The sequence below is a fragment of the Barbus barbus genome (assembly GCF_936440315.1).
Source record: "Barbus barbus genome assembly, chromosome: 38".
In the NCBI taxonomy this organism is placed as follows: domain Eukaryota; kingdom Metazoa; phylum Chordata; class Actinopteri; order Cypriniformes; family Cyprinidae; genus Barbus; species Barbus barbus.
In genome coordinates this window covers 11,353,560-11,370,077 of record NC_136716.1, presented here as the reverse complement: position 1 = coordinate 11,370,077, position 16,518 = coordinate 11,353,560, and the positions used below count along the sequence as shown (strand labels likewise).

Sequence of the window (16,518 nt, the reverse complement as noted above, 5' to 3'; positions counted from 1 at the left end):
AGAAAAATAGTCATGTTCAAAAGATAAACTTTAAAATTTTATAATATATAAACACATTTTGGATTAATATTGATCAACATTAAATGGTATATAATTATTAATGATTATATATATATAATGATAGCTACAGACACCAAACTCGGTACATAAATTGTTCTTATTAATCCGGACAACTTTCTAATTTACAGTCATTAGCTACGACCAACAGGAAATCGGCTATTTTTTTTTTTATGTGTTTTTTTTTTTTTAAAACGGGCTGTAAACAAATTCATACTCCTTCAAGCAGAAACCAAAAATTCACACCAAACATTTTTTCACATGTTTCCAAGATACTGAAGATGCTACATTGCGGACCGATTTAGGATATCTTGAACGGTGATTTAATGGCAATTTATTAAAGTTACAGTAAAAAAGAACACTTTTTTTTTTTTTTATCTTTAAAGAGCAGCTTCCAAACACTTCAGAAAAAATTACATACACAGAACAAGACCATCTGAGGATATGTGATTAATTTCATGAATTTACAATACACTATGGAGAGCAGAAAATTAAAACTATCAGAGATCTCCTGTCACTGCGCTCCTAATGTGTGCGGTGGGTGACTGGGTGGGTGAGTTCAGTGAGTGTGGAGGGGGAGAGAGAGAGAGAGAGAGAAAGAGAGAGAGGGTCTGTTTAAACTTCTCAATAAAATCCTTAAAAAATGCTTATAAAGCATTAAAGGTTTTGATAACACTTTATAATTAAATCTCATTTGTTAACAGTAGGGAATGCATTAATTAACATGAACTAACAATGAAAAATATATTTTTTACAGCATGTTAATTCTTCATTGATAGTATGAACTTACAATGAACTAACAATGAACAAAATATTTTTAATATTAGAAAAATAGTCATGTTCAAAAGATAAAACTTTAAAATGTAATAATATATTAACACATTTTGGAATTGATTTTGATCAACATTAAATGGTATATATTTATTAATGATGTAAATTAACAACAGTTAAATAATGTTGTTTTTTAACATTGGTTAATGCACAAATAACATTAAATATTAACAATATATTTTTTACTTTATTCATTTGTGTTAGAAAAAATTATTCATGTTAGTTAATGGAAAAATAAATCATTAAAACCTTTGGTAACTATAATAATTTCTCATTTGTTAGCATTAGTAAATGCATTAACTAACATCAACTACCAATGAAAAATATATTTTCACAGAATTTAAAGTTTTATATGTTGTTCTGTGTGTGTGTGTTTCACAGAGTTGATGGTTTGGATTAACCCTTTAATTGCCGTATCCCTTAAAACCAAACTGCCAGAGGGTTACTGTGATGCTTGTGCTCGCTGGGCACCGTTTTATCGATGCCACCGGGGTGGCGTATGCTGACGGCTTGGGCCCGTCATCGCTGCTCGCAGCTATATTTAGGGCCCAAGCCAGTAAGGCGCAGGGCCCTATTGTTCTTCTAAGGATTATTATTTTTTTTTTTTTTTTTTTTTTTTTTTTTTTTTTTTTTTTATTTCAATCATCCGGGCACTTTTGGGGGCCTTAACGTGCCCGAAAACTCTCGAAAATTGGCACGCACATTGGAACCTGCGGCCATTAGGACGCCGCTGAGGCTGGGACCCGGGCGTGGCACAGGGGCTCTACGGCGCCCCCTGGAAAATTGTCAGAAAACTTGATGTATAGCTCACACATACTTGCACGTATTCATATGAAACTCGGTACACATATAGAACTCATTGAGCCGAACAACTTCCGCGCAGCATGTCTTAGGCTCCGCCCAACAGGAAGTCGGCTATTCAGGGCTGTTTAAAAAGCGCATGCTCTGGAATTTGATATACTCCTCTGAGGATTTCCATACGATTGCCACCAAACTCGGTGAACATGATCTCAAGACATTGGGGACGCTAAATTGCGAAGATATTTTTGATATGTCGAACGGTTTGCCCGTGGCGAGGCGATGAAGTTATGGCGAAAAATGAGACCCAGGAAATGCCTAATAACGTCCACATACATTGTATGATGTAGATCAAACTCCAGTGGTTTGTTCGTTGTATGATGCCGATCGGATAGATGTGACTATTATGACTGAAAGTTATAGCGCCACCAACTGGCTGCAGGAAGTGTGTCATTTTCAAAATGCTTTGAATTCAGCATCTTATTTTTACTCGATTTGCTTCAAACTTCACCAGAATAATGTCAAAACACGGCCGATGTAAAACTGTGAAGGGAATATTGATATCTAAAAGTATGTTGCCATGGCAACGTGTCAAAGTTGAAAATTCGTTTCTGGTGATTTTGAGGCAGATAACATGTTTAGAATGTCATGAAACTCAACACACATATGAGTAATAATGATAGTTAGACACTGGAAAAAGCTCATAAACGGGCGTGGAAGAGGCACTCTATAGCGCCACCTTTTGTCAAAAATGGGGGGGTTAGTTTTAGCTACAGACACCAAACTCGGTACATAAATTGTTCTTATTAATCCGGACAACTTTCTAATTTACAGTCATTAGCTACGACCAACAGGAAGTCGGCTATATTTATTTTAATGTGGGTTTTTTTTAAAAACAGGCTGTAAACAAATTAATACTCCTCCAAGCAGAAACACGGAAATCACACCAAACATTTTTTCTCATGATGCCAAAATACTGAAGATGCTAAATTGCGGACGGATTTAGGATATCTTGAAAGATGATTTAATGGCAATTTATTAAAGTTACAGTAAAAAAGAGAATTATTATTATTTTTTTTTCTTTTAAGAGCAGCTTCCAAACACTTCATAAAAAATTACATACACAGAACAATACAGTCTGAGGATATGTGATTAATTTCATGAATTTACAATGCACTATGCTTAGGAGAAAATTAAAAAACTATCAGAGAGCTGTTAAGACTGCTTCTGAGTGAGAGATCCCTGCCAGCCTGCATCTGAGTGAGGGGTGGGGGTGGGGTGGGGTGGGCTGTGAGTGACTGTGTGGATTGAGGCAGTGGGTGAGAGAGAGAAAGAGAGAGAGGGTCTGTTTTTTAAAATCTTAAAAAAAATGCTTATAAATCATTAAAGATTTTGATGACACTTTATAATAAGGTTTCATTTCTTAACATTAGGAAATGCATTATTTAACGTGAACTAACAATGAAAAATATATTTTTACAGCATGTTAATTCTTCCATGATAGTATGAACTAACAAAGAACATTTTTTTTAAAAGCATTTATTAATCTTTTTAATGTTAGAAAAATAGTCATGTTTAAAAGATAAACTTTAAAATTTAATAATATATTAACACATTTTGGAATTAATATTGAACAACATTAAATGGTATATAATTATTAATGATTATATATATATATAATGATAGCTACAGACACCAAACTCGGTACATAAATTGTTCTTATTAATCCGGACAACTTTCTAATTTACAGTCATTAGCTACGACCAACAGGAAGTCGGCTATATTTATTTTAACGTGGGTTTTTTGTTTTTTTAAACGGGCTGTAAACAAATTCATACTCCTCCAAACAGAAACACGGAAATCACACCAAACATTTTTTATCATGATGCCAAAATACTGAAGATGCTAAATTGCGGACGGATTTAGGATATCTTGAACGGTGTTTTAATGGCAATTTATTAAAGTTACAGAAAAAAGAGAAAACTTTTTTTTTTTATCTTTTAAGAGCAGCTTCCAAACACTTCATAAAAAATTACATACACAGAACAATACAGTCTGAGGATATGTGATTAATTTCATGAATTTACAATACACTATGCTTAGGAGAAAATTTTAAAACTATCAGAAAGCTGTTAGACTGCTGAGTGAGAGCTCTTGCCAGCCTGCATCTGAGTGAGGGGTGGGGTGTGAGTGACTGTGTGAGTGACTGTGTGGATTGAGGCAGTGGGTGAGAGAGAGAAAGAGAGAGAGAGGGTCTGTTTTTTAAAATCTTAAAAAAATGCTTATAAATCATTAAAGATTTTTTATAACACTTTATAATAAGGTCTCATTTCTTAACATTAGGAAATGCATTAATTAACTGAACTAACAATGAAAAATATATTTTTACAGCATGTTAATTCTTCCATGATAGTATGAACTAACAAAGAACTGTTTTTTTTAAAGCATTTATTAATCTTTTTAATGTTAGAAAAATAGTCATGTTCAAAAGATAAACTTTAAAATTTAATAATATATTAACACATTTTGGAATTAATATTGATCAACATTAAATGGTATATAATTATTAATGTTTATATATATATATATATTGATAGCTACAGACACCAAACTCGGTACATAAATTGTTCTTATTAAGCCGGACAACTTTCTAATTTACAGTCATTAGCTACGACCAACAGGAAGTCGGCTATATTTATTTTAATGTGGTTTTTTTTTTAAACAGGCTGTAAACAAATTCATACTCCTTCAAGCAGAAACACAGAAATCACACCAAACATTTTTTCTCATGATGCCAAAATACTGAAGATGCTAAATTGTGGATGGATTTAGGATATCTTGAACAGTGTTTTAATGGCAACTTATTAAAGTTACAGTAAAAAAGAGAAAACTTTTTTTCTTTTTCTTTTAAGAGCAGCTTCCAAACACTTCATAAAAAATTACATACACAGAACAAGACAGTCTGAGATATGTGATTAATTTCATGAATTTACAATACACTATGGAGAGGAGAAAATTTAAAACTTATCAGAGATATCCTGTCACTGTGCTTCTAATGTGTGCGGTAGGTGACTGGGTGGGTGACTGACTGTGTGAGTTCAGTGAGTGTGGAGGGGGAGAGAGAGAGAGAGAGAGAGAGAGAGAGAGAGAGAGAGAGAGAGGGTCTGTTTAAACTTCTCAATAAAATCCTTAAAAAATGCTTATAAAGCATTAAAGGTTTTGATAACACTTTATAATTAAGTCTCATTTGTTAACAGTAGGGAATGCATTAATTAACATGAACTAACAATGAAAAATATATTTTTTACAGCATGTTAATTCTTCATTGATAGTATGAACTTACAATGAACTAACAATGAACAAAATATTTGTAATATTAGAAAAATAGTCATGTTCAAAAGATAAAACATTAAAATGTAATAATATATTAACACATTTTGGAATTGATTTTGATAAACATTAAATGGTATATATTTATTAATGATGTAAATTAACAACAGTTAAATAATGTTGTTTTTTAACATTGGTTAATTCACAAATAACATTAAATATTAACAATATATTTTTTACTTTATTCATTTGTGTTAGAAAAAATTATTAATGTTAGTTAATGGAAAAATAAATCATTAAAAAAATGCTTATAAATCATTAAAACCTTTGGTAACTATAATAATTTCTCATTTGTTAGCATTAGTAAATGCATTGACTAACATGAACTACCAATGAAAAATATATTTTCACAGAATTTAAAGTTTTATATGTTGTTCTGTGTGTGTGTGTGTTTCACAGAGTTGATGGTTTGGATTAACCCTTTAATTGCCGTATCCCTTAAAACCAAACTGCCAGAGGGTTACTGTGATGCGTTTGCTCGCTGGGCACTGTTTTATCGATGCCACCGGGGTGGCGTATGCTGACGGCTTGGGCCCGTCATCGCTGCTTGCAGCTATATTTTTTTTTTTTTTTTTTTTTTTTTTTTTTTTTTTATTTCAATCATCCGGGCACTTTTGGGGGCCTTAACGTGCCCGAAAACTCTCGAAAATCGGCACGCACATTGGAACCTGCGGCCATTAGGACGCCGCTGAGGCTGGGACCCGGGCGTGGCACAGGGGCTCTACGGCGCCCCCTGGAAAATTGTCAGAAAACTTGATGTATAGCTCACACATACTTGCACGTATTCATATGAAACTCGGTACACATATAGAACTCATTGAGCCGAACAACTTTCACGCTGCATGTCTTAGGCTCCGCCCAACAGGAAGTCGGCTATTCAGGGCTGTTTAAAAAGCGCATGCTCTGGAATTTGATATACTCCTCTGAGGATTTCCATACGATTGCCACCAAACTAGGTGAACATGATCTCAAGACATTGGGGACGCTAAATTGCGAAGATATTTTTGATATGTCGAACGGTTTGCCCGTGGCGAGGCGATGAAGTTATGGCGAAAAATGAGACCCAGGAAATGCCTAATAACGTCCACATACATTGTATGATGTAGATCAAACTTCAGTGATTTGTTCGTTGTATGATGCCGATCGGATAGATGTGACTATTATGACTGAAAGTTATAGCGCCACCAACTGGCTGCAGGAAGTGTGTCGTTTTCAAAATGCTTTGAATTCAGCATCTTATTTTTACTCGATTTGCTTCAAACTTCACCAGAATAATGTCAAAACACGGCCGATGTAAAACTGTGAAGGGAATATTGATATCTAAAATTATGTTGCCATGGCAACGTGTCAAAGTTGAAAATTCGTTTCTGGTGATTTTGAGGCAGATAACATGTTTAGAATGTCATGAAACTCAACACACATATGAGTATTAATGATAGTTAGACACTGGAAAAAGCTCATAAACGGGCGTGGAAGAGGCACTCTATAGCGCCACCTTTTGTCAAAAATGAGGGGGTTAGTTTTAGCTACAGACCCCAAACTCGGTACATAAATTGTTCTAATTAATCCGGACAACTTTCTAATTTACAGTCATTAGCTACGACCAACAGGAAGTCGGCTATATTTATTTTAATGTGGGTTTTTTTTAAAAACGGGCTGTAAACAAATTAATACTCCTCCAAGCAGAAACACGGAAATCACACCAAACATTTTTTATCATGATGCCAAAATACTGAAGATGCTAAATTGCGGACGGATTTAGGATATCTTGAACGATGATTTAATGGCAATTTATTAAAGTTACAGTAAAAAAGATAATTTTTTATTTTTTTTATCTTTTAAGAGCAGCTTCCAAACACTTCATAAAAAATTACATACACAGAACAATACAGTCTGAGGATATGTGATTAATTTCATGAATTTACAATACACTATGCAGAGGAGAAAATTAAAAAACTATCAGAGCTGCTTTTGAGTTAGAGCTCCCTGCCAGCCTGCAGCTGAGTGAGGGGTGGGGGTGGTGTGTGAGTGACTGTGTGAGTGACTGTGTGGATTGAGGCAGTGGGTGAGAGAGAGAAAGAGAGAGAGGGTCTGTTTTTTAAAATCTTTAAAAAATGCTTATAAATCATTAAAGATTTTGATAACACTTTATAATAAGGTCTCAATTCTTAACATTAGGAAATGCATTAATTAACGTGAACTAACAATGAAAAATATATTTTTACAGCATGTTAATTCTTCCATGATAGTATGAACTAACAAAGAACATTTTTTTTAAAGCATTTATTAATCTTTTTAATGTTAGAAAAATAGTCATGTTCAAAAGATAAACTTTAAAATTTAATAATATATAAACACATTTTGGATTAATATTGATCAACATTAAATGGTATATAATTATTAATGATTATATATATATATAATGATAGCTACAGACACCAAACTCGGTACATAAATTGTTCTTATTAATCCGGACAACTTTCTAATTTACAGTCATTAGCTACGACCAACAGGAAATCGGCTATTTTTTTTTTTATGTGTTTTTTTTTTTTTAAAACGGGCTGTAAACAAATTCATACTCCTTCAAGCAGAAACCAAAAATTCACACCAAACATTTTTTCACATGCTTCCAAGATACTGAAGATGCTACATTGCGGACCGATTTAGGATATCTTGAACGGTGATTTAATGGCAATTTATTAAAGTTACAGTAAAAAAGAACACTTTTTTTTTTTTTTATCTTTAAAGAGCAGCTTCCAAACACTTCAGAAAAAATTACATACACAGAACAAGACCGTCTGAGGATATGTGATTAATTTCATGAATTTACAATACACTATGGAGAGCAGAAAATTAAAACTATCAGAGATCTCCTGTCACTGCGCTCCTAATGTGTGCGGTGGGTGACTGACCGTGTGAGTTCAGTGAATGTGGAGGGGGAGAGAGAGAGAGAGAGAGAAAGAGAGAGAGAGAGAGAGAGAGGGTCTGTTTAAACTTCTCAATAAAATCCTTAAAAAATGCTTATAAAGCATTAAAGGTTTTGATAACACTTTATAATTAAGTCTCATTTGTTAACAGTAGGGAATGCATTAATTAACATGAACTAACAATGAAAAATATATTTTTTACAGCATGTTAATTCTTCATTGATAGTATGAACTTACAATGAACTAACAATGAACAAAATATTTTTAATATTAGAAAAATAGTCATGTTCAAAAGATAAAACTTTAAAATGTAATAATATATTAACACATTTTGGAATTGATTTTGATCAACATTAAATGGTATATATTTATTAATGATGTAAATTAACAACAGTTAAATAATGTTGTTTTTTAACATTGGTTAATGCACAAATAACATTAAATATTAACAATATATTTTTTACTTTATTCATTTGTGTTAGAAAAAATTATTCATGTTAGTTAATGGAAAAATAAATCATTAAAACCTTTGGTAACTATAATAATTTCTCATTTGTTAGCATTAGTAAATGCATTAACTAACATCAACTACCAATGAAAAATATATTTTCACAGAATTTAAAGTTTTATATGTTGTTCTGTGTGTGTGTGTTTCACAGAGTTGATGGTTTGGATTAACCCTTTAATTGCCGTATCCCTTAAAACCAAACTGCCAGAGGGTTACTGTGATGCTTGTGCTCGCTGGGCACCGTTTTATCGATGCCACCGGGGTGGCGTATGCTGACGGCTTGGGCCCGTCATCGCTGCTCGCAGCTATATTTTCCAATTGTTTTACACAAATTTACAGTGAATGAAAATGAGGCTGTCAAGGATAGCCATACAGTCCATTCAATAGCTATCTTAAAGTCACATACAATATAAAGTCACAGTTTTTACTTCATGCATTTCATAGTTTTTGTCACAAGTATTTGAAATGAGCAAATTATTACTGTTATTTAGGATGAGAGCGTCAGATTTCAACATTTTCTAAAAATAAATTTCAACATGAATATAAAACTACTAAAATTTAAAGACCTTAACCACATATATTGTATACATGCGTACAGGGTTTTCTTAACACATTGTTTTTTAAAGGTCATTCTCTTATTAATTGTGATTCTTCATGATTTGAATTGATACAACCTAAATAATTAAGCTTAAATATTTTTTTTTGTCATTGGATAATAGTGGTCTGTGAAATTATTTTTTGTTGAATTCCATTTTGTATTTGTGGACACAGTAACTTACACATTTAGAATAAAAATATTTTTATTTTGAAGTGAAAGGGTAAAGTGGGACTTTTTATTAAATATAGTTTAAAATATATATATAATATAATAAAAACATTTAAGCAAAAAATAGACAACTTAAGGTTTTCTGAATAAGTTTCATGAATGAACATGCACAGTTTGTGTTTGTGTAATGTATAAGGCAATGTAACCTACAATATTGATTTATAAAGCACATTTAAAAACAACCGAGGTTAAACAAAGGGCTGTGCAAAAGTAAAACAAGAATTACAAAATAAAACTAGGAGAAATACAGAAATAAAACTTATGATCAAACCAGTGGTCAGGGAATATTGAAAGTTTGAGAGAATATGTATGTTTAAAGGAGACCTAAAAACGGAAATAGGGAGGGAGTGTACGGATGGAGCAAATTAGACACTCCGAGGGGCCAAAATAAGCCCTAAGGGTAAATCAAATGACCATTTGAAAAAGAGTACCTGTTTTTTACTAAATCTCTTTGAATCATAAAATATACATTATTTTTCAGCTAGTTAAGAGTATCCATTATTGGAAACCTAATTCTAAATTAGGGGAATTGTTCTGTTCCCTAGGATGAAGTGTGACAATACAATATGTTACAAACCCACACCATCACACATTGTATCTAAATATATCAAAGTTGAATACTGAACAAGGCCATGAACAGATATTCCCCATTTTAGATCAAAATTCTCTAAAAGATAATGGTCTTCGGGAAGCTCTTTCCAGTGGCCTTGAAATCCCCCTTCATGAAGATAAGCCAGTTCATGTTCAAACCCCTCCATCTCCAGTCCACCACAGTCCAGTCAGTTCAGCATCACGACACAACGACAAAGTGGACTTGAGAATTGGGAGTAAGTTTCGTTACACACACTGCTGTCAATTTGATATTTCATATCAACCACAATTATTTTTGAGCCGGTATGACATCGGCAAAATGCATGGTGAGCAAGAATACTTCTGTCTACGAAGGGAAATGCTTGAAGGATGGATTTGAGGTATCATAATTTTTTTACAATATTTAGCTATAGTCAATTGCTTTGTCTCACTATGCCCATTACAAGTCCTCTTAATGTATAGTATGTCCACTATTTTGTGTACTTGAGATGTTCAAAAGTAATTGTAATGTTTTGTTGATCAGGTGACAGTGAAAATTGCCAGAAAGCCAGGGAACATAAAAAAATACTTCTACGTTGCAAGTATGCTACACTCTATATATTTCTATATATATATGCTCTACTATATATTTTCACTGTTTACACCAGTGGTCTCAAACTCAATTCCTGGAGGGCCACAGCTCTGCAGAGTTTAGTTCCAACCAGCTCAAACTCGTACCTGCTTGGAAGCTTCTAATGCTGAAGACATGGATTAGCTGGATCAGGTGTGTTTGATTAGGGTTGGAGGAAAACTGTGCAGAGCTGTGGCCCTCCAAGAATGGAGTTTGAGACCAATGGTTTACAAGAAGGGTCATCAACTCTGAACCTCGAGATCCACTTTCCTGCAGAGTTTAGCTCCAACCTGGATTAAACACACCTACCTGCAACTTTGTAGTAATTATGAAGACTTTGATTAGCTTGTTCAGAAGTATTTGATTAGGGTTGGAGCTAAATTCTGCAGGAAAGTGGACCTCGAGGTCCAGAGTTGAGGACCCCTGGTTTACACTTTTAAAAATAAAGTCTACAAAAGGTAGCTATCACAGTAGTGCCATAGAAGAACCATTTATGAACCGTTTATGAACAGTTCAGTTCCATTTATTTTTCTTAGTTTGAAAAACATTTTAAAACTCTGAAGAATCTTCTTCCATTATAGTGAACCTTTTGTCCACTTAAAAGGTCCCTCGGATGTTAAAGGTTCTTTGCTTATAGATGCCACAAAAATCCTTATTTGGGAAAGCACTGACATCGAACAATGATCTTTCTTCTAGCCTGGTCATCTCAAACCCCTTCCATTAGATGTTGCACTATTAATCCTTGTTAATAAGAGCATGAGAGTTCCACATATCATTCAGCTGCTGGACTGGCAGGACACTACATAATGGTCTTGGAATGCCCCTCACCCTGCAAAGATCTATGGTATGTTTTGAAGGTCCCTGGAGGCTCCCTTGTTGAGGACATAGCATTGTTTGTCGGGGCAAAGATAACAGCGGCCGCTGACATCTGCTGTCGCCATGGAGTGTTCCACCGTGACATTAAGCTGGAGAATCTTCTGATCAACACAGAAACTCTTAAAGTCATACTGATTGACTTCGGATGCAGGGATCTCCTGCAATAATTTGGCTGCAATATAGGTTCTGTGGTAAGTATTCTGCCATAAACCTTTAGGATTTAAATTATAGTGACAAGTTAAACTGTATCCTATAAACCGTATCTCAAATAACACCAGACATATTTTTTGCACGTTACAGAGACAGCATGCTTTTGTACTTCAAGCTTATCCATCAGACAAATCGTTTTCTTTCAGGAACACTGGGAGTGCTCTTATTAAGACTAGTGTGTGGGCGCTTTCCAAAACCCAGAGACAAGCAGATGATAAATGATGACATCTGGTGGGAGCCTGGTTTGTCAAAAGGTGAGATGGCATTCATCACAAATAAGAAGACCAATTGTGTGTTCAGTATACCTACCTGGAAGATTCTAGCATTACTAAAGAAATACCTTTATTGTTTTGGTTCAGGTGTGTTTAATTGGAGTTGGAGCTAAACTCTGCAGCACATTGGCCCTCCAGAAACAGGATTGAACCCTCTGTTCTAAATCATAAAAAAAGGCGAGAAGAGTAACACCCAAGCTAAGTGGCTTTTTAAAAGAAAGCTTTATGGCGAAGGAATTTTTCTTGATTTTCTGACTGCACAGTTTGGAATAGTCAAATCCTACAGTTTAATACAAAGACAGCAGATGTAAAGTTTAGCTAATAATCAGACAATAATGCTGAGTACTTTTATTTCATAGCAGGTAATCAAATATACATGAAGACAGAAGGAAAATGTAAATCGTGCAAATGAAATGTAAACTTTATTTGCATTATTTACTGCCACAGTTCCAGAGTCAGCTAGTGATCTGACTTGAGAGGCCATCCATCCCTCCATGCTCCATATAAAAGCTGTTCCTGCCACGGCTGCCCCAGGTGTTTCTGCATGTCCTCCCCTTTCCCACAACTTATTGTTAAAGCAAAGTTTACTGTCATTGCTGCACCATAATTTCCACATTTATCTTTTCACATTGTATCATTGTATTACTTTCACTTTTTGAACAGTATCCTCTCGAGGTGTAATTTCGATATCTGGTCAAGGTCAGTTGTGGACTGCACAACCCAATCTTGCTATAAAATGTGTATTTTACTAGGTTGTGATTTTGTATGAATTAATATGATTTCATATTAAATTACATGCATGATTTTTAGAAAAAAAGAAAGCATAAAGGTCCACCCATAACCCACTAAATCTTAACCGTCAACGGGGCATAAGCAGATTGAATGAAAATGTACAAATTTATACAAAATAGCCCCTAATTCAGTAAAACAAAGTAGTAACAAACTGCCAGATTGTGTTGGATTTAGAAAAAATAAAATGAACTTGAGGATGCCTGGAAATCTAAATCAAAAAGTTAAAATAGCCATTGAAAAGAAAATGCTATTTTTACATTGAGTGTCAATTTTCATTATGCATTTAGGGAAGACGTTGCAACATTTCTAAATGATTTACATTATAAATATAATTATTGTAGTTATACGAAACACATTTAGTTTATTTAGTTAGATTTTTCTTTTTAAATCAAATAATGAAAACAATAAAGTGTGATAATACTATTATATTTTAAAATAAAAAGGGAGTATTAATTACAAATACAAGTATTTTATATTAAACTTAAACATAAAATGCTAATATTTACTTTTTTATATATGATTTTTCAAACTTAAATTATAATTTTTTTTTAATTAGAGTTCAATTTAATCAGTCAACTAGTATAATAAGACATTTGGGCTGTTACCAAACAAATGAAATCAGTATCAACAAAATTAATCTTTGCAATGTAGAGGAAACACAGAAACTGCATCTGAAGTGGAATATATATATATATGTGTACCCACTGTTAATGCAGCTCTGAGAGACACTGAATGCTTTAATCTGCAGTTACAAATGAATAAATAATGTTTTGATTTATAAAACGTTGAATACTGATTTTTTAAATTATTTAAAAAAAATACTGTAAATGTGAAATTAAAACTACCAGTAGGTGGCATTAAGTCACTGTTAATAAGTGATTCATTGCGACTGAACCGAATCATTTAAAAGGTTGATTCATTCACGAATCACCGTCATGTTGCTCAGAGACGGAATTATTTGGAATTATTTTTGTTGGTGAAACAGAGCAAAAACAAGAAATATGGTGTCTAAAACGTAAGTCTCTTAATTAACTTCTTGTTTATTGAACGGTTATAAAATCACATTTGTAATCTTGATGGTTTTTGGAGCAAAAAAAAAAAAACTTGCACATTCACAGAAAACGGCTGAAGAATAAGGTGGATAAGAGAATAAAGTGCTGTACATGTTTTCCTCACAGCCTAGTTTTCATTAAAATGATAAAATGGTGCCTACCCAAAAACTTTTTCATAGCATTTCATAGGGTCACTGGCCCTTTAAACCGGTGCGGAAGTGCTTTAGTAGTATAAAGCGTCACGTACGCTGTCAAACGAGCACAAGGCAGTGTGCCGCTCGGTTGCAGCAGCTAGTAATTTCCAGTTCGCTGCCATTCTCTATCATCTGACATAAGCTGATCTCCGTCTAGTCAGCGGACTATTCGTATATAGTTGAAGATCAAATGTTATTTTAGGACGGACCGAGGACAAGAAAGAAGACCGAGAGTAACTTGAGGAATGGCTGCATCTAAGTGTACTCGACTGACTGGAGCTCTGAGCAGAGAGTTACTGGACTCGGTGGACAGTGTGCTGTTTGACTGCGATGGAGTAATATGGAGAGGGGACCAAGCCATTCCCGGAGCCCCCGAGGTTATCAATTCATTGAAGAAAAACGGAAAACGAGTGTTTTTTGTCACAAACAACAGCACGAAAACCCGACAAATGTACGCGGAAAAATTAGGCAAGCTCGGTTTCGATGCCTCCGCGGACGAGGTGTTCGGGACGGCGTACTGCTCGGCGATGTACCTCAAAAATGTGTGTAAACTCGACGGGAAAGTCTATTTAATTGGGAGCAATGCGATGAGGCAGGAGCTCGAGGACGTGGGGATCCGGCCGATCGGTGTTGGGCCTGACCCCATCTCAGGAGTTCAGAAAGATTGGGCGAATGTTCCTCTCGATAATGAGGTCCGAGCTGTACTGGTCGGCTTTGATGAGCATTTCAGTTACATGAAGCTCAACAGAGCTCTGCAGTACCTGTGCAACCCCGACTGTCAGTTCGTGGGAACTAACACGGACACGAGGCTGCCTCTGGAGGGAGGCAAAGCGGTCCCAGGTAAGCAGATATGAATGACATAACAAAAATCCTTTACCTTGAATCGTGTCATGTTATCACAACAACCTTGTGTTCCGCTTGTCTGCAGGGACAGGGTGCCTCTTAAGGGCGGTAGAGACCGCAGCGCAGCGCCAAGCTCAAGTGGTCGGAAAGCCCAGCAACTTCATGTTCGAGTGTGTGGCCGGCCAGTTCGGTCTGGACCCTGAGAGGTGTCTGATGGTCGGAGATAGGCTGGACACGGATATCATGCTAGGCTCAAACTGTGGCCTGAAGACCCTGCTGACCCTCACAGGAGTTTCTACTGTAGCAGAAGCTGAGGCAAACCAGAAGAGCGAATGTCCACAAAGGCAGAAAATGGTGCCTGACTACTATATAGAGAGCATTGCTGACATTTTACCTGCACTACAAGCATAGTCAGCGTTTGCTTGGAATTTACCCACTTTAATAGAGAATATTTATCAATATATGGGTATTAATATTTTAATATCACAGTTAATCTAAATGGGTTTAATAGAAGTAGTTTGTCTCTACAAATATATGCAGTATGATTTACTGTCATCAAGGCTTCATTTCAAACTGGCCTACCTCTTTTTTTAAATATATCACTGTTTTTTTTGTTTTAAGGTAATATAAGGGCAATACTTTTATTTTAGTGTTAATGTTTGTTTTGTTGTGTTTCTGTATCTTGTCTAAAAAAAAATTGTAATATGTATTTTCTGGTCAGTAACACTCGGGTGCTACAAAACAAGTGACCCCCAAAATTGTGCCGTTTGTTTTTATTATATCAGAAGTACTTGTTTAATTATGTACTGTTAATTCACTGTACTTGTAACATAATGAGTGAGAGAATATTATAAATATTTTTAATTATTATATTTTGCACTTGACAGCTTTGTCACTCACTAAACTATAAACCTGGTAGGATTTTACTTCTCACCATAGTTTGAACAAAGTGTTCATTTTTCTTGACTGATATAATAAATAAGAATTGTTTATGAAAAGTGTTCTACTTTTTCTTAATGTTGTACTTAAATGGATGAAAATTCACCACACACCCTTACACAAATCCAAGCTTACTTTTATTTTCTGGGGTACATAAAAGACAATGTTTTAAGAAATTATATTTCGAAAACTGTATGGTTATCGACATTCATCTAAATGTCTTATTTCACATTCCCCAGAAGAAATGTCACGCAGTTTTGGAACGACATTAGAGTGAGTAAATGATGAGACCGTTTTAATTTTTGGGTTCCCTGTTATGAGACTGCACTTCAGTTATCTCACTGTAACCACCTCTGAAGTTATTGGAGTCACCTTGGTCAGTCAGCAGCCTAAGGGCATGACCAGTCGATGCCTTAACTGGCTCTGCGACGAAAAGCCCTGTCCACAGTGCTGATCTATCTGTCCCCTTCGAAAAAACAGTTTCTTCCCTCAGGCAAACCATCTCATGAACACTCAACAATAAACGTGGAACACACAACTATAATACATTATCCATTCACCACACTCTTATTTTATTTTTATTTCTAATTTGCACATACTTGACCTGTACATACATAGTTGTCTATATTATATATTGTGTTTTTGCTGCTTTGTACATTGCCTATTTGTATATTATTCTTTTATTATCTGTGTCCTGTTGCTGTCTTTCTGTTGCACTGTGGAGCTTCTGTCACTACAACAAATTCCTTGTATGTGTAAACATACTTGGCCAATAAAGCTCATTCTGATTCTTTGTCTATTG

At 34.7% G+C, this 16,518-nt stretch overlaps 1 protein-coding gene across 1 annotated transcript; it reads left to right on the top strand.

Moving 5' to 3' along the window:
* Positions 1-13,997: 13,997 nt before the first annotated feature.
* Positions 13,998-16,507, top strand: LOC306857740 (glycerol-3-phosphate phosphatase-like). Its single transcript, XM_079397863.1, has 2 exons — positions 13,998-14,774; positions 14,863-16,507. The coding sequence occupies exons 1-2, from the start codon at positions 14,180-14,182 to the stop codon at positions 15,186-15,188; spliced, it is 921 nt and encodes a 306-aa protein (XP_079253989.1). The 5' UTR covers positions 13,998-14,179; the 3' UTR covers positions 15,189-16,507.
* Positions 16,508-16,518: the final 11 nt, after the last annotated feature.